The sequence below is a fragment of the Aureobasidium subglaciale genome, assembly GCF_000721755.1.
Source record: "Aureobasidium subglaciale EXF-2481 unplaced genomic scaffold scaffold_24, whole genome shotgun sequence".
In the NCBI taxonomy this organism is placed as follows: domain Eukaryota; kingdom Fungi; phylum Ascomycota; class Dothideomycetes; order Dothideales; family Saccotheciaceae; genus Aureobasidium; species Aureobasidium subglaciale.
The window spans coordinates 1-18,071 of NW_013566971.1; the positions used below are offsets into that span (position 1 = coordinate 1).

The 18,071-nt window shown below is 50.9% G+C and overlaps 6 protein-coding genes across 6 annotated transcripts; 2 read left to right on the forward strand and 4 right to left on the reverse strand.

Annotated features, from left to right (window-relative positions):
• Positions 1–601: 601 nt before the first annotated feature.
• AUEXF2481DRAFT_43359 (uncharacterized protein) lies at positions 602–4,537 on the reverse strand. Its single transcript, XM_013485043.1, has one exon. The coding sequence runs from the start codon at positions 4,186–4,188 to the stop codon at positions 751–753; it is 3,438 nt and encodes a 1,145-aa protein (XP_013340497.1). The 5' UTR covers positions 4,189–4,537; the 3' UTR covers positions 602–750.
• A 1,364-nt stretch (positions 4,538–5,901) lies between these two features.
• AUEXF2481DRAFT_69202 (uncharacterized protein) lies at positions 5,902–12,653 on the reverse strand (the record flags this gene model as incomplete). Its single annotated transcript, XM_013485103.1, has 2 exons — positions 5,902–12,144; positions 12,198–12,653. 2 exons carry the CDS (start codon positions 12,651–12,653, stop codon positions 5,902–5,904), a joined length of 6,699 nt encoding a protein of 2,232 aa, XP_013340557.1.
• Positions 12,654–13,036: 383 nt separating this feature from the next.
• AUEXF2481DRAFT_7954 (uncharacterized protein) lies at positions 13,037–13,684 on the forward strand (the record flags this gene model as incomplete). Its single annotated transcript, XM_013485004.1, has 2 exons — positions 13,037–13,334; positions 13,392–13,684. 2 exons carry the CDS (start codon positions 13,037–13,039, stop codon positions 13,682–13,684), a joined length of 591 nt encoding a protein of 196 aa, XP_013340458.1.
• A 219-nt stretch (positions 13,685–13,903) lies between these two features.
• Positions 13,904–14,575, reverse strand: AUEXF2481DRAFT_69182 (uncharacterized protein; the record flags this gene model as incomplete). The annotated part of the gene is made up of 2 exons (XM_013485099.1): positions 13,904–14,198; positions 14,256–14,575. 2 exons carry the CDS (start codon positions 14,573–14,575, stop codon positions 13,904–13,906), a joined length of 615 nt encoding a protein of 204 aa, XP_013340553.1.
• A 442-nt stretch (positions 14,576–15,017) lies between these two features.
• On the reverse strand, positions 15,018–15,655 carry AUEXF2481DRAFT_43365 (uncharacterized protein). Its single transcript, XM_013485044.1, has 4 exons — positions 15,565–15,655; positions 15,472–15,503; positions 15,350–15,414; positions 15,018–15,246 (listed from the first exon to the last, which is right to left on the reverse strand). Exons 1-4 carry the CDS (start codon positions 15,633–15,635, stop codon positions 15,178–15,180), a joined length of 237 nt encoding a protein of 78 aa, XP_013340498.1. The 5' UTR covers positions 15,636–15,655; the 3' UTR covers positions 15,018–15,177.
• Positions 15,656–15,745: 90 nt separating this feature from the next.
• AUEXF2481DRAFT_7957 (uncharacterized protein) lies at positions 15,746–17,960 on the forward strand (the record flags this gene model as incomplete). Its single annotated transcript, XM_013485005.1, has 3 exons — positions 15,746–15,782; positions 15,834–16,476; positions 16,523–17,960. The coding sequence occupies 3 exons, from the start codon at positions 15,746–15,748 to the stop codon at positions 17,958–17,960; spliced, it is 2,118 nt and encodes a 705-aa protein (XP_013340459.1).
• Between the last annotated feature and the right edge of the window lie 111 nt (positions 17,961–18,071).

The window sequence follows — 18,071 nt, forward strand, 5'->3', positions numbered from 1 at the left end:
GGCAAATGTGTTGGTTGTTGTTTAGTTGGTGGTTGACTCAACTCGTCAACTCGAACAAAGGCGGAGTCCGCCTGTGCAGTAAAAAGCCCCTCATCTACTTACTTGTACACGATAATCGCCCGCAATTCGTGGCGTTGCTCATATACCAAAAAGATAAGCACAAAAGAGTAAACCCTGTCTTTTACTCCAAAGTCTTTATTTGCGTCGTGCGAGAAAAAAAAAAAAGTGAATCTTGCAAGAGGCGCTCGTATTAAATCGTCTTTTAAACTCGCCATGTGGCTGGTTTCCACCGCTGCACCGCATGTCAAGAGGAGTTTCATACGGACAGCCAGACTCCAAAAAAAAAAAAGTCATGCAACGGTGAATACGAACTCCAATTGTGTCAAGAGAAGGGAGGGTAGCCGAGGTAGCTGTAGCTGTACTCAGCCGCTCCCGGGATGTTGTTCATGCATGATGCAAGATGGCGTTTCGCAAAGATCTCGTATTCTCAAAAAAATCGTCATCATCATCTGCTCGAGGCTCAAGAACGTGCATACAGATTCCCCTAAGGACTTCACCAAAGAGACAATAAGAAAGTAACAGAAACAGAAAATATTGGATACGTTACGTGTGTTTTTATACCGCTAATTCCCATATGCCTAACTCGATGATGTTTGTAGTAGTAGCTTCGTTTCCTTTTTTTGTCGTGCTAAATCACTTCTGTTTTCTCATTTGTTTATAACCATCTGCTCTGTTTATGCTTGTTGCTGCTCAAGCGGCAGCCATGTCATAAAGCTTGCACAACAGCTTCAGGGCTACTTTATCTGCGTCTGGCGATAGCAGAGCGCCGAGAATCGTCTCGCGCTGAGGAGCCGGGTTACACCTTGCTATCCAGCTAGGCATTGGCTTGTCAAGCTCATCATACTCATCTGAATCTTCCTCGTCATCGTCATCGCGAGCACCGTTTCTTGACTGACCATCCTCGGAAGCTGTTCTGGCTTTGCCCGACGCTGGCAACCCAGCCTTCTCAACCAAGCGAGTCAACATACCAAGCCCACGATGTGTTATGAGGCCATAGCTTTGCATGTCTGGATCCATTGGTGGCATGTGCGGATGTCCTGGCTGTGGTCTGTGTGCTTGCGCACTGCGATCGACTGAAAGCACGAAAGCCATGCGCAACAGGCCTCCAGGCCAACGATCATCAGATCCAAGCCAAGCGCGAGCGAGATTCTTCTCGTCAGACTCATCAGACGACTGAGCTGTTGGAACCATCGAGGCTAGGATATCAGCTGCCAGCATGCCCTGTGTCAACAAAGGCTTTCTAGCCTCAACCATCTTGAGTTCAACCGATGTGGAGAAGACTCTTTTTGATCGCTCAGGCAAGACTGAGATGCTCAGAGCAAAAGCGGAGGTAAGTAGATCCTCCGGCGGGACAGAGTCAGAGGAGTTGAGTGTTTGTGACGAAGTGAAGATGCTGCGGTACAGAGATCGATTAGGTTCTTGACGAGCCAAGAGTTTCGCAAGACAGTCAACTGCCAGCGGAAGATGTCGTTGCGCCAAAGGTACGTAAGAGTTGAATTGTAACGGAGAATCGGATGATAGTGTGGGTGCCGGCTGGGGAGCAAATGCGAGGATGAACTGAAGAATGTGAAGAGCGTCATCACGACTTGGCAACTCCAGGACACCAGTGATATTAGAGAGGAAGGTAATGATGTCCTTGTAGAAGTCTGCAACATTCCTCGAGCTGCGGAGGAAGGTGTTCCGAGTGCCCAATAGACGGAGGGCGTTTGAGACAAAATTGACAACAGAATTGGATGACAGAAGGCGGTGGTTTGCTTCGTGAAAGGAAAGGTTGCGCAGAAGTGTTGTGACGGCGATGAGGCGGTCAGCAGCCCGATCCAGCTCGTATTCTTGAGTGCCAACGGCAGGGACGTCTTGCAGCGACTCGTTCTCAATGCGGCATTGCTTGACAAGGTCCTCGTAACATGGCAGGTCGAGACCGTCAGATACTTCGGCAGCACCATCCGCAAGGATGTCGAGCTGAGCTTCTGCACAATCGACGAGCACGTCTGTCAAGTCTTCGCACTTGTCAAGATCTAGGCTGATGCGCGGTTCTATCGAGATCAACGTCAAATGATCCAAGGCATGACGAGTCTCGGCATGAATGCCAGACTGTAGACTCAAGGTGAGAGCTCGGATGTCTATCAGCCCCATCTCATCTACCATGGGGACATCAGGAACTAGACGAGCAAGCTCGCCGCCGAGCTTGGCCAGAGGCAAAATATCGTATCCACCATAGTAATCTAGGCTTCGACGATGCGGCTCATACTCTGTTTCTTGACCGGTGATATGCTTGAGTTCAGCAGTGCTAGCTTCACGCTTGATGCTCGGAGTGCCGCCTGCTTCCGATGGAGCCTTGATCGCCGGCGATGCAGAAACGCGGGCTAGCTCTTGATCTGGTAGTGGTACAGAGTCAAGCTTGCCAACACTTGAAGTACGACGGAACTCGTTCAGAGCCGGGTGCTGCATGGCAGATTGCGGAGTAGCCATTCCATTGGCGACAGGCGTGGGAGTTGGACGCTGCATTGGTGTGGCTTGAGGGTTCATCATGGGCACAGGAGTAGAGTGNTGTTGTTGCTGCTGCTGCTGCTGCTGCTGCTGCTGTTGTTGTTGCATCTGCTGAGCTTGCTGTTGGGCTTGCTGTTGGGCTTGCTGTTGGGCTTGCTGTTGTTGTAGCTGCTGCTGTTGTTGGGCTTGTATCTGCTGTTGTTGAATCTGCAATTGTTGTTGTTGTTGTTGTTGTTGTTGCTGAGTATTCATCATAGGCACAGGAGTAGAATGTTGCTGGACCTGCTGTGCTTGTTGCGACTGCTGTACTTGCTGTTGCTGCTGAGCTTGTTGCTGAACCTGCTGCATTTGCTGCTGCTGTTGTTGCTGAGCCTTTTGTTGCATCTGCATCATCGTCTGCTGCTGAGCGGAGAGCTGATCGTTCTGACGGCCTGGCGAGGCTTGACCAGCGTTCGGGGCGCCTAGACCAGCCAACTGACGGGCTTGAAGTGAAGCTTGCTGTTGACGTTGTTGCATTCTGGCCTGCATGAAGACGCGCTCATATTGTCCCAGGTTGTGCTCGAATAACTGCTGCAATTCTTGTGATGCCGTAGGATATTGTTGGAGATTGAAGCCGACCTTCTGGGCAATCGTGGGCCATCCATTGAACTGTGTAACGCGCGTGGAGCCGCCGTGTTGCAAGACGATGACCCAGATGATGTAAAGAGGTAGAGGTCGCCCGCAGACCGAGGGCTGAGGGTTGAAGGGTCTGTTGTTCTGTTGACAAAACTGCTGCAACGAACGCATCCACGACTCCTGCTTTTGCTGATTTGATTGCGCAGACGACTGTCCAGGAGCTCCCATGCCATTGGCACTTCCAACACTGGCATTGGCCGCGGCAGCCGCAGGATTGAAACCAGCAGCAGTCTGAGCAGCATTGGCGCGCACCTGTGCCATACTGTTGGCCTGGAGTCGCTGCTGCTGTTGTTGCAAGCGCTGCTGGTACAGCTTCTGCTGGTACTGTTGCTGCAGCTGAGGCACGGAAGTGTTGGCTTGAGACATGTTCATGGCTTGTGAAGAGGCCGGGTTGAAGTTTGCGCCGAATTGTTGCTGCTGAGGAGTGAAAGGGCCAGGCTGCATCATGTTATTGGGAGCGGTCGGCGGCGCAGGAGACATGGTCTGTGCGAAAGTAGCAGGTGAAGCTGTCGACATGCGCTGAGGAGGCTGCTGTGGTGGGCGGAACTGCAGAGGCTGCATGGTCGGTGACGGAGTCGCGTTAGACGAGGCCGAGGGGTTCTGCTGCAGGTGTTGATAAGGAGTGGGCGGAGCTTGGTAGGGCTGTTGCTGCTGCTGCTGAGGATTGAATGCGAAAGGCGCGCCAGCCTGCATCGGTGTTTGCGATCGCGACATGTCTAGTGACTGTGACGGGGCATGCGGCGAGTGATGCATCTGGTCTTCCGAGGGACGCGGACGCTTCGAGGGTACGACGGGGTTAACGTTGTAGGTCTGTTGCGGCGCGCCAAAGGCCTGCTGGGGATTGATGCTGCCATTCTGGGCAAAGGAGTTGAGGTCGATGTTCGAGGAATTGGGGTTCGCATAGAGCGACGACATGTTGGGGTTCATGTAGACGCCATTGCTCTGACCGGGCCACGGCGCACTCATGGTCGAAGCTGGTTACAGCATGGGGCACACGCCCTAGATGGGTGGGTTAGCTATGCGTACTGGGATGCCGAGTGTGACGCGTCTCTACGCGACCGAGCATGTATGGGAGATGACGACGATGGGAGCAGGATGGACGGCGACACGATGGTGCTATGGCCAAGACATTGATAGAGATGCCTGGGGACGAAACGAGGATCGCATCCCGATGAGCTCGGTAATGATGTCGGCGCTGCTGGAGATGGGTGTGGGTGTGTGACGGTGGTTGGGCGGGAGATGAGGTGTCTCGCTCTTCAGACCGGGGTGGGCCATGACGGGCATTGGGCCTGGTGCAAATGTCGCGAACAGAGGCAGAATAAACAAACGTACCTAATGCAAAACAAAAAGTCGGTCTGTCGAGTCGTTGGACACGCGCGTATTGATGCCTCGGAGTGCCTTCTGTCTGGAAAGAACCACCCGCGCTCTGGCACGCTTGCCTTCTCCTCATTTTCGGCCTTCGAAGCGCCGTCAGCAGAGGAAAGTTCCGGTCCCGTGACCGACCTCCACAGGGCTGTGCCATTTCCTGTGCAAAGCCCAACTTCAAAAGGCCACACATTCACCTGCTTTTCTCACACCAGATAACATAGTGTTGCAACAGACGAGGGATGGGGAAAACGTAAAAGTACAAGGTCATGGCCAGACCCGTAAAGGGCAAAAACATGACATCTTCGGCAGGAGACACCGTGCCTTCGAGAGGCGCGCGGATCTTGTTCTTGGTTCGCGGACATGCAATCACACTGCACTCCACAACGCACGACTAGTGATACACTACCCCAATCTACAAGTTCGATCTTTAAAAAGGCCTTTTTCCGAAATTCAAATTGTCACGCCAGCTCATCGAAGCTGATTTGTATATCTTGCTTGAAGCCCTTATCCTGCTCCCACCCTTTCCACCCATGCAAAGCCCTGCGTTTTCATCAATCATCCTTCCATCAGCTAAGCAAATAGAGTACCGACGACAATGTACCCCAGCTCTGCTCACGCTCGATGGGCCCTTGGCACGAAATCCAAATCTGCTCGCTTGTCTCACATGCCACGAGCTGCTCTTTCCAAAACACTCAAACATGCTGCTCTGATTATTGTGTGGCATTTTGGGCCTGCATGTTCAAGCTATGTGAGGAAGGAGCGAGGCGTCGGTCTGTGAAAACTAGCTTCGGTTGACATCATCAACCTTCTGACCTTTCAAGAATTTCAATAAAGCGTTTTCTCTCTGATCAGCTCTCTCTTGTACTGGATAGATGGTTGGTGAGGTACACTGTAGTGCACATGTTTTTGTTGTGAGCTAGCCTGCTCAATGGAAGGGCTACTTCTCGATCCCTTGGAGTCAGGACGGATAGTGGCAGCACCGAGCCATTTTTTGCCGGAGAACTCACGCACCCTGCTTTGGAGGCTGAATTGCACGCCAGCACAGCAACGTAGCAGATGGATCGTAGCAAGCATTAACCTTTCTCTAGGGACATCACGTCTCTTATCAAGAATTTGAACAGACGCCCGCGTGAACATTTGCCAAGTTGAGTTGAGGTATCATGCAGTCGATCATGAATTTATGATTCTGTACATTTCCCACCATCGCAATCCCTTGGATCCCCTGAATCAATCATCAACGCCATCGCATCCTAGAAACCGACCCCAAGCGCCTGAGAAAATGCGTAGTCCCCCGAGTACCCAGCAATCCGACTAGACAGCAGCAACAACACCCCCCACAACATCCTCCAACATCCTCATCCCATAGAATCCCCCCACACTTCCAAAAACTCTCAATTGCTTCACAACTTCTTCCCTCTTGCACGTAACAATCCACTCTCCAGCACAACTGCAATGGTCCATAAATTCATTCTGTCGTATCCTTCCACACTTCCCACACTTGAGATCTTGCGTCGTCCATTGCAAGACTAGTTTCTGGACTTCTGCTAACAAACGTTCTTCAATGGCTAGGCGGTCAAAGAGGGCGTCACAGTTGTGGCAGCGGATGGTGAGAATGCGGGGGGCTGTGGTGTCGGTGGAGGCAGAGGGGATTATATCGCTGTCGCGACAGAGGTCGATATCCCGCGGGAGACAGCATTCAGAGCAGCTGAGTTGTTTGATAGCCAAACTGCTGGACGGATTTGCAAAAGCACCTTCAGAGCTAAACTCGCGGATCTCGAAAAGGTGCAGCAATTCTTTGCGCAAGAGTCTTGCTTCGAGGGTGATTGTCTTGTCCAGAGAAAGTACTTGCATGATACTCTTTACTAATTGCAAGACTGGATTTTGGAGTGTGTGAGAAGAGCCGGGGAGGTCGGGGAATGTCCAGTCAGAAGCTAGTTCTTCGTGCATTGCTTCTGTTCTTTGACGCTTGATCAAGGCTTTGATCTGTTTAGCCAGAGGCTTTGAGAAAGTCTTTGCCAGCACATCTCCAGGAGTAGTCTGATCGTCCTTCTCAGAAGCGAAAATGGATGCATGGATGGGAAGTTGTGTAGGTCTAGGTGCGCCATTGGCAATACCAGCCGAAGGTCTCTTGCGGCCGTGCATGAGTTCGATATACTCGACAATCCAGTCATTGAACATGGGCTGCAGAATCTTCGGCAAGAAAGTGCCAATCTGCCACTCCATGATGGTGTTGAGAGTCTGGTTCTCAGCCTCGACGACCTCTGCACATCCTTTACCTCCGTAGTTGAACTCATCGTACCAGATCAGGTAGTCCCAATACTCGGTAATGCTGAGGTCGAGGAAGTTGAATGATGGCTTGGCGTTGACAGTCTTGAGAATATACTGACTGTAGGCATAAGCATTGCCAACTTCAGCCTTTGTGGTCTGCAAGAGCAATCTGTTTGCACTGGCATACACAACGTGCGAACCAACACGTCTGAACTCAGACATGAGTTGCTGCAAGGCCTTTCTCGACATCATCTGCACGTAGTAGTGCAGTGACTTGTCGTACAAGAAAGAGCCAGGATTCTCAATCCAGCGCACCAGGTGTTGGACCATGACATCTGCCATGCCACCACCACGGCAAGCTTCTTCCCACCAAGCTCTGACCATCTCTCGCAGAGCTATGATACCTGCTTGAGCAAAGGTGTTTTCGCCAGAGACAACGTGCGAAATGTCTTCGATACCTTCTTCGTTGGGCGGAGGCACTGACAAGCCCATCGAATCACTGCCTTCAGCATCATTGAGTACTGCAGAACACAAAATCGTGTTGATTGCAAGATTCTTGACGCTGAGATCAATGCACACCGAAGAGTAGGTTCCAGGGTTGTTCACCGAAGGCATGTCCACAGTCTCCATAGCAGCCAGTATATCGTCTTTCTCATAGCCAGCATGGTCCGGGCGAGGATTGGCTGACCACCAAAGCACAACCTTTTCCTTTTGCAGTCTTCTCGCATACGAAATATCGATCAAGAAGCGAGGATCATCTTTCTCGAGGTTGCAGAGAGGTACATTGCCATAACGACTGAGCTCGATCAAGTGTGTTATCCATGATCCGAGGTCGAGGTAATGGCCAACTAGTCTCTTTGCGACGAATGATTGCCATCCGAGAGGAGGCAGTCTCTTGTCATCTTCATCAGACTTCAGAGGTAGCATGGGCAAATCTTGCAGGACAGGAAGGTCATGTCTGAGCAGACGAGGTTGCTGAGACTGGATGACAACCATCAGAGGGCTAGTCTCTTCCTTCTGAATCTTCTTGATAGCATCGCCAACCTCCTGGAGCGCTCTTTTCTTGGTGGTGACATTGACAGTCTTGAAGTGGATGTCTTCTTGGTACTCAAAGACGTCTTGCCATTGCTCGCCCTGATTTTCTTCCAGCTTCTTGGCAAACATGTCTTGGTAGATGCGGTCTACATTGGGCATACCTTGATCAGCACGCGATCTGTTCAAAACAACAACCTGAGCTTCCTTCTTCGATGAGCAGAACAATGCGAAGATCTGACGCTCGCCAGCAATGACGTGGTAGAGATAGAGGTAGCTCATGGGCGAAGACGACAGATAAGGCTGCTTGGGAGCCACATAGTGCAAGGCTGACAGGTCGAAACCATGGGTCATACCTTTGCCTAAAACACCTGCTTGCTTCTCGTCGAAGGTACAGGTGCTACCGAGCTCAAGCACTGCTCTGATGTCAAGAGGGACTTGTGTCTCGTACACTCCCTCGACACTCGAGTGGTTGAAGAGCGCTGCGAGCTTGTCCGCGTCTTTGATGTAGACATGTTCAGGCATACTGAGCTTGAAGAGATGCACTGAGGGATGGCCGTTCGGAAGAGTGTAGTTGACCACCTTCTCAGCTGACACGCCGTCCACAGAGACATCAGGCAGATCATCTCCCTTCAAGTTGAGGAAGACTTGACGCGGCACTACAACCTTGAGCTGATGCACCTTCTGATCAATCAAGACGAAGGCCTTGACTTCACCAGGACTCTCGCCCTCGCAGAGCTGCAGGATCTGCCAGGTCGAGTTGTACATCAATTCGCTCTGGTTGCGGAACATGTTGCCAATCGCATCAGTGTTGTCAACTCGCTTTTCACCAAAGAGCTGGCGTCTTCTCTTGCGAGCTTGCTTCTGAATCTTCCACTTCTTCTTTTGGTATTGCAGCCAACCTTCATAATCCTCAGTGATTGAAGGCATGTTCGGCGGCAGGCTGTCATACGGGTTGACAGGTACGACGGGCTCGACTTCGGCAGCCTTTCGCTTCTGGGAAGAGGCCACTCTTGCAACGATAGCTCTTTTTGGCACAGTCAACGACGATGAACCAAAGTCTTCAAGGTCTCCGATAACTCGACCATTGACGGAATTGATATCAGCAGCCTCCAGGGGCTTCTTTGTAAACATGTCTGTCATCTTCTTCTGTTTGAACACATCATCCTTGATTCTGATCCTGCGCTCGAGCCATTCGGGATGAGCGACACGAGGTACAGGATTGCGAATTTTCTGCAAAGCTGCAGGAATAGTGATGAGCTTCTGAATGACCGAACCAAGACGTTCAAGGTAATAGTTCCAGTCAATAACAGTGCGAGGATCCATGTCTCCCGGGTCGTCCTTCATCCACTTCCTAAGGTAATGCTTCTTGACTGACTCTTCAGCCGAGAAGATGGCGACCGGGATGGCACGTTCAGTGACGGGAGCGTTTCTAGGTCTTGACGAGATAATGTACTTGCAGTTCAAGCCTTTATCTTTGACCATCTGCTCTCCCAAGAACTCGGCAAGACGCTTCGCAGTGGTGATGGCTGTCGACTTCTGCGCACCATACTCCTCAAGTGTCTTAGCCATACTCTTGTTCTCGCAAATCAAATCAATAAGCTCTTCATCAGCAAGGGTAGAACCACGAGAGTCTAGAACGTCCAGCCATCTGTTTGCGACCGTAGCGACCGCTCCGTACGTTTCTTCAAGCGTGGTGCCCTCGAGGAAGAACTTGAAAATTTGTGTTTGGAAGATCTTGATCAGCTTCAGCTCACCACGACGCTTGACTTCGAAACCTTTCAGTTCAGCAAGAGTACCATCATGGTTGAAGACAGCATAACGCTTCTTCAAGTTCTTGTCTTCTTCTTTGGATGTGGGGAGAATCATGGCTCTGTACGGACCGTCGACCTCGAAGAAGATAGTGTTGTCGCTATGTGTCTCGTAGCGAAATGTCTGAGGATCTACCAGCTCCTGATATTGGTGGTTGGTAAAGCCGTCGTGCACACGATGATTCAACATGACACAAGGGTATGAGATGGCGACCTTCTTGCCATTCTTCATCTTGAAGGCGAAGTTTTCGGGAAAGGTCGCAGGAAGAATACACCAAATACCGTCAGTGTCGAGTTCGAGTGGTCGTCCGATGCGCTCTACTAGCTGACGCGCCATCTGAATGATACGAGCGCCAGTCAGACAGGTCACACCGGCCATCTCCATGGAATACCAGCGAGAACCTTTTCTCATGACATAACCGTAGAAACTGTTCAGAATGACCTTGTGGGCAAGTTGGAGCGAGTCGAACAAGATGATCATCTTCTTAGCATCATCGACTTCAGCCGCCGAAGCACCAGCCTTCTTCAGGTCTTCAGTCTTGCCTTTCCAGACTTTTTGCTTTCCCTTGAAATCATATCTTCTGTCACGGAAATCTTTGACCGTATCGACGTAGAATGGATTCTCTCGTTGACAGATGATGGCTTCCTTCTCAATGGTCTTGGCTTCGTGGATCTTGTGGTAAATCTTCTTGCTGTAATCTTGTAGTCGCTTCTTGACCAGCACTGATTGCTCGTCGAGAGATAGATCTGAAAAGCCTCGAGATAAGCTGTTTGCGTATTTTCCCGGGAACTTCTCGCTCTCCAAGGCATGCCGGATCATGTTGTACTCGTCGCGTTTCGCAGGCAGATATTCTCCTCTCCAGGACCAGGGCAGTCTTCGATCACAAGTCTTGCCAGGTCTGTTGAAATCGCAAGCAGCGCAATCTGCTTCCTCGATCATAGAATCAGGTTGCAGACGGTTTGTTGTCATGATATTGGGGTACATGGAAGCGACGTCCAAATGGTAGATCAAAGGCTTCTCCTTGCGATTTGGCGTCTCCTTGAGCTGGATCAATTTCTCCAAGATCTGAGCCTTGACCTCTTCGTAGTTCTCGATGTCATCCAGTGACTTCTTTTCTTCTACTACGATGCTGAATTTAAGGGCGTTGTCGAGCTCTTTAATTAGTTCATCGATGGCAGCCGGATCGACAGCGAAGTTGCATGGAATGTCGGCACGGAAGACACCAGCTTCAATACTCTCGACGTGACCACCAACGTAAGTTTCTGATTCGAGCAAATGCCCCTCCCAGAAAGCTTCTCGCGGTGCTTGATGCTTGTTGGGTAGGACGATCTCTTTCTGGTAGGCCTGAACCATGAGCAACATTTCGCAAAGTGTACCTGTACCCTTTCGTAGCACATCATCAGGTCCGAGCGGAATGATGGTACAAAGTGAGAAGATGAAGGGATGAACGTATTTCATGTAGAGGTAGTATGTCGCCACGGCGTCTGAGACGGAGTACTCTGCTAGCGTCTGTGGTCGCTCTTGTGCATACGGCGTCATCAACTCCGGATCCAGTTCGTCGGGGTCGTAGCCAAGTTTGGCAACTGTGACAGCCTTGAGACCTCTACTTCCTTGAGGCAAGTAACTGTCACGATTAACCCAGGCGAAAGCATCCATATGCGCACAGTAATTTGACTGGTAGATATCCTCGCTGTTCTTGCGGAAACCAATTTCTTGGTACATGTCAATGCCTTGGATACTAGCCCTGGCTTCGACATATGGCCAATCGAAAAAGTCACCGTTGTATGTGACGATGATCGTAGGGCGGGCTTCCTTGATACACTCGAAGAATCGTTCGAGAAGCGCTCTCTCATCCGGCTCGTTGAAGATTAGAAAAGGGCCCTCGTACTCTGGCTTAGGCGTGTATTCGAAGTCGGCAATGTCCTCGGATACGATTTCTCGATTAGTGATGAGAAAACCTTGGCCGTCAATCATGTACGAAATCATCATGATCTGGTCCACAGCAGCATCAGGGAACTTGAGCGGCGCTTTGCAAGTCTCGATATCGAAGGCGAGAATGACGGGGTCAGCACGTTGTAGCCTCTCTTCGATGCAGGTCAAAGTGATGTGGCCGTGTTTCGCGTCGACGGTGTACCATTTTCCTATCCGAATGTCCTGGTCGATGGCCACTCGTACGTGGTAGGGTACATCGTACTCTCTGATGTCAACGATGAAGTCGCTGGCGTCGAAGATGCTGGCCTTGTTTGCTTGCTCGAAGTCGTCGTCAAACATGTCAATTCCAGCATTCGCAGTCGCGACCTCGGCATATGTGTCCATGGCATTCATCTTGCTCTTGTTCTTCTCGGCGACGGGTGAGATGCCCCTTCTGACTTGTAGTAGGTGATCGACGTTGGCGAAAGTGAGTTTGAGGAAGTTTCGTCGATGTCCGAGCAAATGGTTCGGCTGTGAGACGAGTTAGCAGAGTGTTTCAAATGTGTGTGAAGCCTTTTGCCTACCATTGACAGGTCCTCCTTGTCTATCCTTTGCACAGTCTTCACCATGCCTTCAAAAGACCTCTTACACCACTCTTCGACTTCTGGCTCCTTCCCTCTCTTGACTGCAATAAGAAAATAAGGGTCGTACTCGAGGGTGGCCTTGAAGGTGTTTCCGTCGTCTTGCAAAAAGTAAAAGTCAACGCCCGCGCGACCTCCTTGGTTCTTGCTGTCTTCAATGGTGGTACTGTGCATATTGACGAGCCATCCTTCTCTTTTCCTTCCAGCCTCGAAACGCTCGAAGCCCATGGCCTCGTCGATCTTGTGAGCCAGCCGTGTGGCCTCGAGCTTCTCATTCTGTGACGTTGCTTCTGATCCTCGTAGCGTTGATATGTCGGCAGTCTTCATTTTCCGTGATCCATAAGAGGTGTTGCCGCCTCTGCCCATGCGGCGGAAGTTTTGGCCGTTCTGTCTCGCCATGATGGCTGTGTGTAAGTTGTGATTCTCCGATTAGTGTCGATGTAATGTAAAGAATGTCGAGTCAAGTCCTTTCAGAATGAAAAATCATAAGTCGTAAAGCAGTGCAGCAGTAATGGTATACGAGAATTGAGCATGTACGAATCAACGACATGCAAAACAAAGACAAGCGGCGGTAAACGACACGCTCGACACGCGAAAGCTCGCGACGCGGACGTGAACAGATCTAAAGGAGATCGATTAGGGCTGAGCTGCATCTCGGCCTGCTCGGCTCGCGTGGTGGTCAGGGTCCGCGATTGCCTTTGCCGCAATGAGTTCATCGACTTTTGACATTCAAGAAGACTCGCGACCTCGTCTGAGAAACATTTCACAACCCATACACAACCATGTCAGACGATACGACACGGCAACCCGCAGCCACAGAAAAGGCTTTCACATCAGAGCAATGGAAGGATGCCGAAGCGACACACGCAAAGGCACCTGAGAATGCAAATGTCTACGCCGCTGCAGCATCACAGCACACCGCTGGTGGCTCGGCCGCAGATGTCACCCTTACAGACGCTGCAAAGACCATCAAGATTGACGACTTTGCCGATCTACCCAAGAAGCCATGTGTCAGAGACTCTCTTCTTACTGGAATGACTGCCGGATTTGTAGTAGGCAGTTCGAGAGCCATCTGGAGGGGTACGTCGCTCTCGCCTCTTGCACACCTCAATCGCATCTGCTAACAATGACCTCCAGCACCGATTCAGTCCGCCACGAACTGGGCTGTTGGAACCTTCGTCATTGGATCCGCCGCAATGTACCAATACTGCCAGCACAAGCGTCTGGCCGAGAAGGAGGGCATGACGCGTGCCATGGAAATCATCGACCGCAAGCAAGTCGAGCGCAAGCAGAAAGAAGCCCGTCTGGAGAGGGCAAGGGAGTTGCGCCGTCAGAAGAAGGAGCAGGAGGATAATCAGAAGTTCGCCGACTTGAACTCGGGAAATGTCACACCAGGCGAGCCCAAGCCTTCTTCGTGGAAGCTGTGGTAGACTGAGCATCAAGGACACCGAAACATACTCAAGAGGTCATCTTCTGGACACGAGCATACGACCTGTATTATTAGCCATGTATCATACCATGTACAATTCTCATTTAGGCAAGAGCATTTCTGGTCGCAAAGCATGCAGCATGTCATGGTGTCTTTCTCTACTATATCCTACACTTCATCCGCCAAAGATCTCCCTTTTCTGTTGTTATACGAGATCCTCTCACTTTCTAACAGGAGACTGACCAGGAATGATGACCTCCTTGAAGGGGTACTTGAGCTCGTCATCCTTTCTCATGAAATGCTTTCTTCTCTTCTTTGTGACGACGTGCTCGACGATAATCTCCTTGCCCATCTCCTTCATGTATTTTCTGATAAATCGCGGGTCCCAGAGCTCAGACGCAATGCCCAGGTCCTTGCAGCAGCGCATGAGAGCGTTGGACTTGCAGCCTTCGGTCGCCGTAGGGATGCCATTAGGGTCAAAGTATTGTTGTTCGCCGCGGGCTATCGAAACGAGTCTGAAGAAAGGTGTTAGCACATGCGACAGTCGATCGGGAATGTCGCGCAAAACTCACTGTCCACCACAAACCAGAGCGTACTCTCTGGTAACAAGCTTGTCCGTCACGATAGTCTCTCCACGAGGCACGAGACCCCATCCTCCGGGGCCGAAAGCCTTGTTTAGGATTCTTCTGTACTTGATCTCGGGCAGGTAGATGATGCCGTCGGGCTTGATTTCAATGTCGTCGAAAGGAACCTCTTGCATCAAGATGGCGCCAGCCTCTGCGCTGAAAGGTGTTGAAGAGATTCCGTGGAAAGAGCGGCTCCAGTCGACTTGCTTCTCACCCTCTTCCAGCGTCGGAGGAGGATCACTTAGACCCTCGGTGAGCGATCGCATAGGCTCGCTTGGTGCGGCGGCGGCTGGAGCAGCAGGCTTAGGTGTGTATGATGGCTGAGCTGTGGGAGCACGAGGAGGAGCCGGCTTGGGCGCGGTGGGAGCAGCTCCATCATAGCGGCGAGTTTGTGAGTTGAAGCTCCTGTAGGTTGATGGCGCAAGGTGAGATGAGCGGGTGCGGATGATACTACGCTGCGATGAGCTGACGGCTGACTCGAGGGCAGTGGCGACCTCTCGAAGGAATGTGGTGCGCATTTTGCTATGTATTTGGTTTTGTTGCGCGAGGAAGATTTCAGGCAGGAAATGGTTTATTGTAAGCAAATGGCGTGGCGACGCAGAGACATGGAAGCTGCCTCGTCAAAACACAACCACTATGGTACTTACCGCCTACATGATGCAGCTCTGTCTGATACCTGATCACATCTGGCACGCGTAGTTCATAGGACACGGAATGATAGAGACAGTATATTGTACAATTGCTCAGAGTTGAGAGTGTTTCTCTGATTGGCGACCATTGCGGTTGCATTTCATCATCCTCCGTTGGACCAGCAAGCTCTCATGCTGTGCAATCATGAAGCTCACCTGCTGCTCAACTGGCCTTCATTTCAGACGTTCTTTTGATCGGTCCTGCGATCATTGCCCTGCTTCTTCCAGCATTGCTTGAACTCTTCCATCTGTATCAGAATAATCAATATTTGTCTTGTCAATAGTCATTCCGGAGCACCGAAGCCAAAGTCCGAGACTTTTCAGACCGAGGCCGCTGCTTGCTCAACTCACCTCCGACTTGCACTGTCTCCAATCCTTCTTTTCGAAAAAGCAATCGTTCAGGCGTGTGTTTTCGACTGTTTTCCACTTCAGTGTCTTTGTCTTTCCATCTGGAGAGACACTCAGCCACTTACCTGAGCACCCAGTGCTGAAGATACGCTTGTCCCTGCAGTCTGTCTGAGCATTTCCGAGTCATACCAGAGTCCTTGAAAGAGATTGCAACTTACCAATCATCTGGCTCATCATCGTCTTCGACTGCACTTGCAGCATTTTGCTTGGGATCTCTTTCTGCCGCCATTTTCAAATTTCCTGTCGAGTGTTGAAAGAAACAAGAAGTGCTGGTCATCGAAGAAGCAGCGAGGATTCTCGGCCATTTACCAATCAAGTAATTGCCACAATTTCATAATCATGGCCGACAAAAGAGTTAATGTGCTTGTCTACTCGGGTATGTGTCTTTGATGAAGTCTACATTATAGCTACTGATAGTTCCGTCCAGGCAATGGTTCTACTGTCGAATCTGTCCGTCACTGTCTCTGGTCCTTGCGCCGGCTTCTCGGACCAAACTATGCTGTCATTCCCATCACTGGAGAGTCTGTCCTCAAGGAACCATGGACCGCATCTTGTGCTCTGTTCGTCATGCCTGGTGGTGCAGACGTAGGATACTGCCGCACTCTGAATGGTGAGGGCAACCGCAAGATCTCTGCCTACGTCAACAAAGGTGGTGCTTACCTTGGTCTCTGTGCTGGTGGCTACTACGCATGTAAGCGCTGCGAGTTCGAAGCTGGAAAGAAGGGTATGGAAGTCTGTGGTGATCGAGAGCTTGGCTTCTATCCTGGTATTTGCAGAGGTCTTGCTTTCCCTGGCTTCGTCTATCACAGCGAAGCTGGTGCTAGAGCTGCAGAGCTGAGCGTCAATAAGGAAGCTCTTAGCACCGTCGGTGGTGCTGTGCCCGAGACCTTCCGTTCCTACTACAATGGTGGCGGTGTCTTTGTCGATGCCGAGAAATACAAGGATCAAGGCGTGCAGGTTCTGGCAAGCTATACCGAACGTCTCCACGTCAACTCTGGTGAGGGTACTGCAGCAGTAGTCTACCGCAAGGTCGGAGAAGGTTCTGTCGTCCTGACCGGCCCGCATCCCGAGTAAGTTGTGTTCTACGATTGTGGAACTACGAGCTGACCGCATCAGATTCGCCGCAGTCAACCTCACCAAGGGTGCTGACAATCCGGCGTACCCGAGAATTGTCGAGGCTCTTGCTGCAGACGACAAACAGCGTAGTGACTTCATGAAGGCATGTCTTGCCAAGCTAGGATTGAAGCCTAGTCAAGACGACCAAGGTGTGCCGTCTCTATCTCGCCTTCATCTTTCTGCTACGGAAGCATCAGACATCTCAGAGATTGTCTCTTCCTGGACTGAAGTCGTCGAGGAAGTCGATGGCGAACATGTCATCAAAGGTGAGAATGACACTTTCCGTCTGGAGAAGCAAAGTGGACCATGGAAGAGCGATAGCTCCAGCACTCTCAGTCTTCAGAAGATCGCCGATGCTCTACCTGCTGTGGTGAAAGACGCCCTCCCTACCGCACTGACTGGCTCTACCTCGAACACTGCCGAGAAAGAGGGCACCAAACAGGACACCGGTATTGTCGACTACGACAAAGTGATCAAAAATCTCCTCATCCACGACACCTCCCTCCCCGACACAAAACAAACCCCCTATTTCAACCACCACGCCTACTTCTCAAACCTCGCCCACTACAAAAGCCGCCACCACCACAACACCTCCGAATCATTCGGCAACACGCTCCTCTACGGCGAAGTCGTGACCTCCACAAACACACTACTCGAAAAGAACCCCACCCTCCTCGCAAAGCTTCCCATCGGCACAACAGCAACAGCAACCACCCAAGTCGCCGGCCGAGGACGAGGAAACAACGTCTGGGTATCCCCACCCGGAAGCCTCATGTTCAGCACAATCCTCCACCACCCAATCTCCCTCTCCTCCACCGCCCCAGTAGTGTTTATCCAATACCTCTGCGCCCTCGCCATCGTCTCCGGCATCCAATCCTACGATAGAAATTACACCAAACTCCCCATAAAACTAAAATGGCCCAACGACATTTACGCCCTCGACCCTTCAAAAGGCCCTCACGCAAACCCCTCGGATCCAGCCTCTTATGCGAAAATCGGTGGTATACTTATCAACAGCAGTTATTCAGGTGGTGATTACACGCTTATCTGTGGAATCGGTATAAACGTCACCAATACCGCCCCAACAACCTCCCTAAACGCCCTCTGTCACGCCGCAAACCTAGCCCCCATACAGCTTGAAAAACTCCTCGCGTCAATCCTCGTAAACTTTGAATCTCTATATCTTCGTTTCTGCCATGGAGGTTTTTCACCGTTGTTGGATCAGTATTATGGGAATTGGTTGCATTCGGGACAAATCGTCACGCTGGAACAGGAAGGTGGTGTTAGAGCGAGGATTGCGGGCATCACGGGGGATTGGGGTCTTTTGGTGGCCGAGGAGTTGGGTTGGGAGGATAGACCTACGGGCAGGAAGTGGGAGTTGCAGAGTGATAGTAATAGTTTTGATTTCTTCAAGGGTTTGTTGAAGAAAAAGACTTGAAAGAAAAAAAAGAGGAGGAAGAGAAAAGGAAGTGTGGGAAGAAAAAAAAGAGAAAAGAGTGAGTTTGTTGGATACTTTGCAAATGTCATGTTGAATCAAAGCTCTCTTGAT

Coding starts and splice junctions, on each gene's coding strand:
- AUEXF2481DRAFT_43365 (XM_013485044.1), bottom strand. CDS start 15,635: ATGGCGGCAGAAAGAGATCCCAAGCAAAATGCTGCAAGTGCAGTCGAA. Junction 15,504..15,564: donor GATGATGAGCCAGATGATTG/GTAAGTTGCAAT, acceptor GACAGACTGCAG/GGACAAGCGTATCTTCAGCA. Junction 15,415..15,471: donor CTTCAGCACTGGGTGCTCAG/GTAAGTGGCTGA, acceptor AGTGGAAAACAG/TCGAAAACACACGCCTGAAC.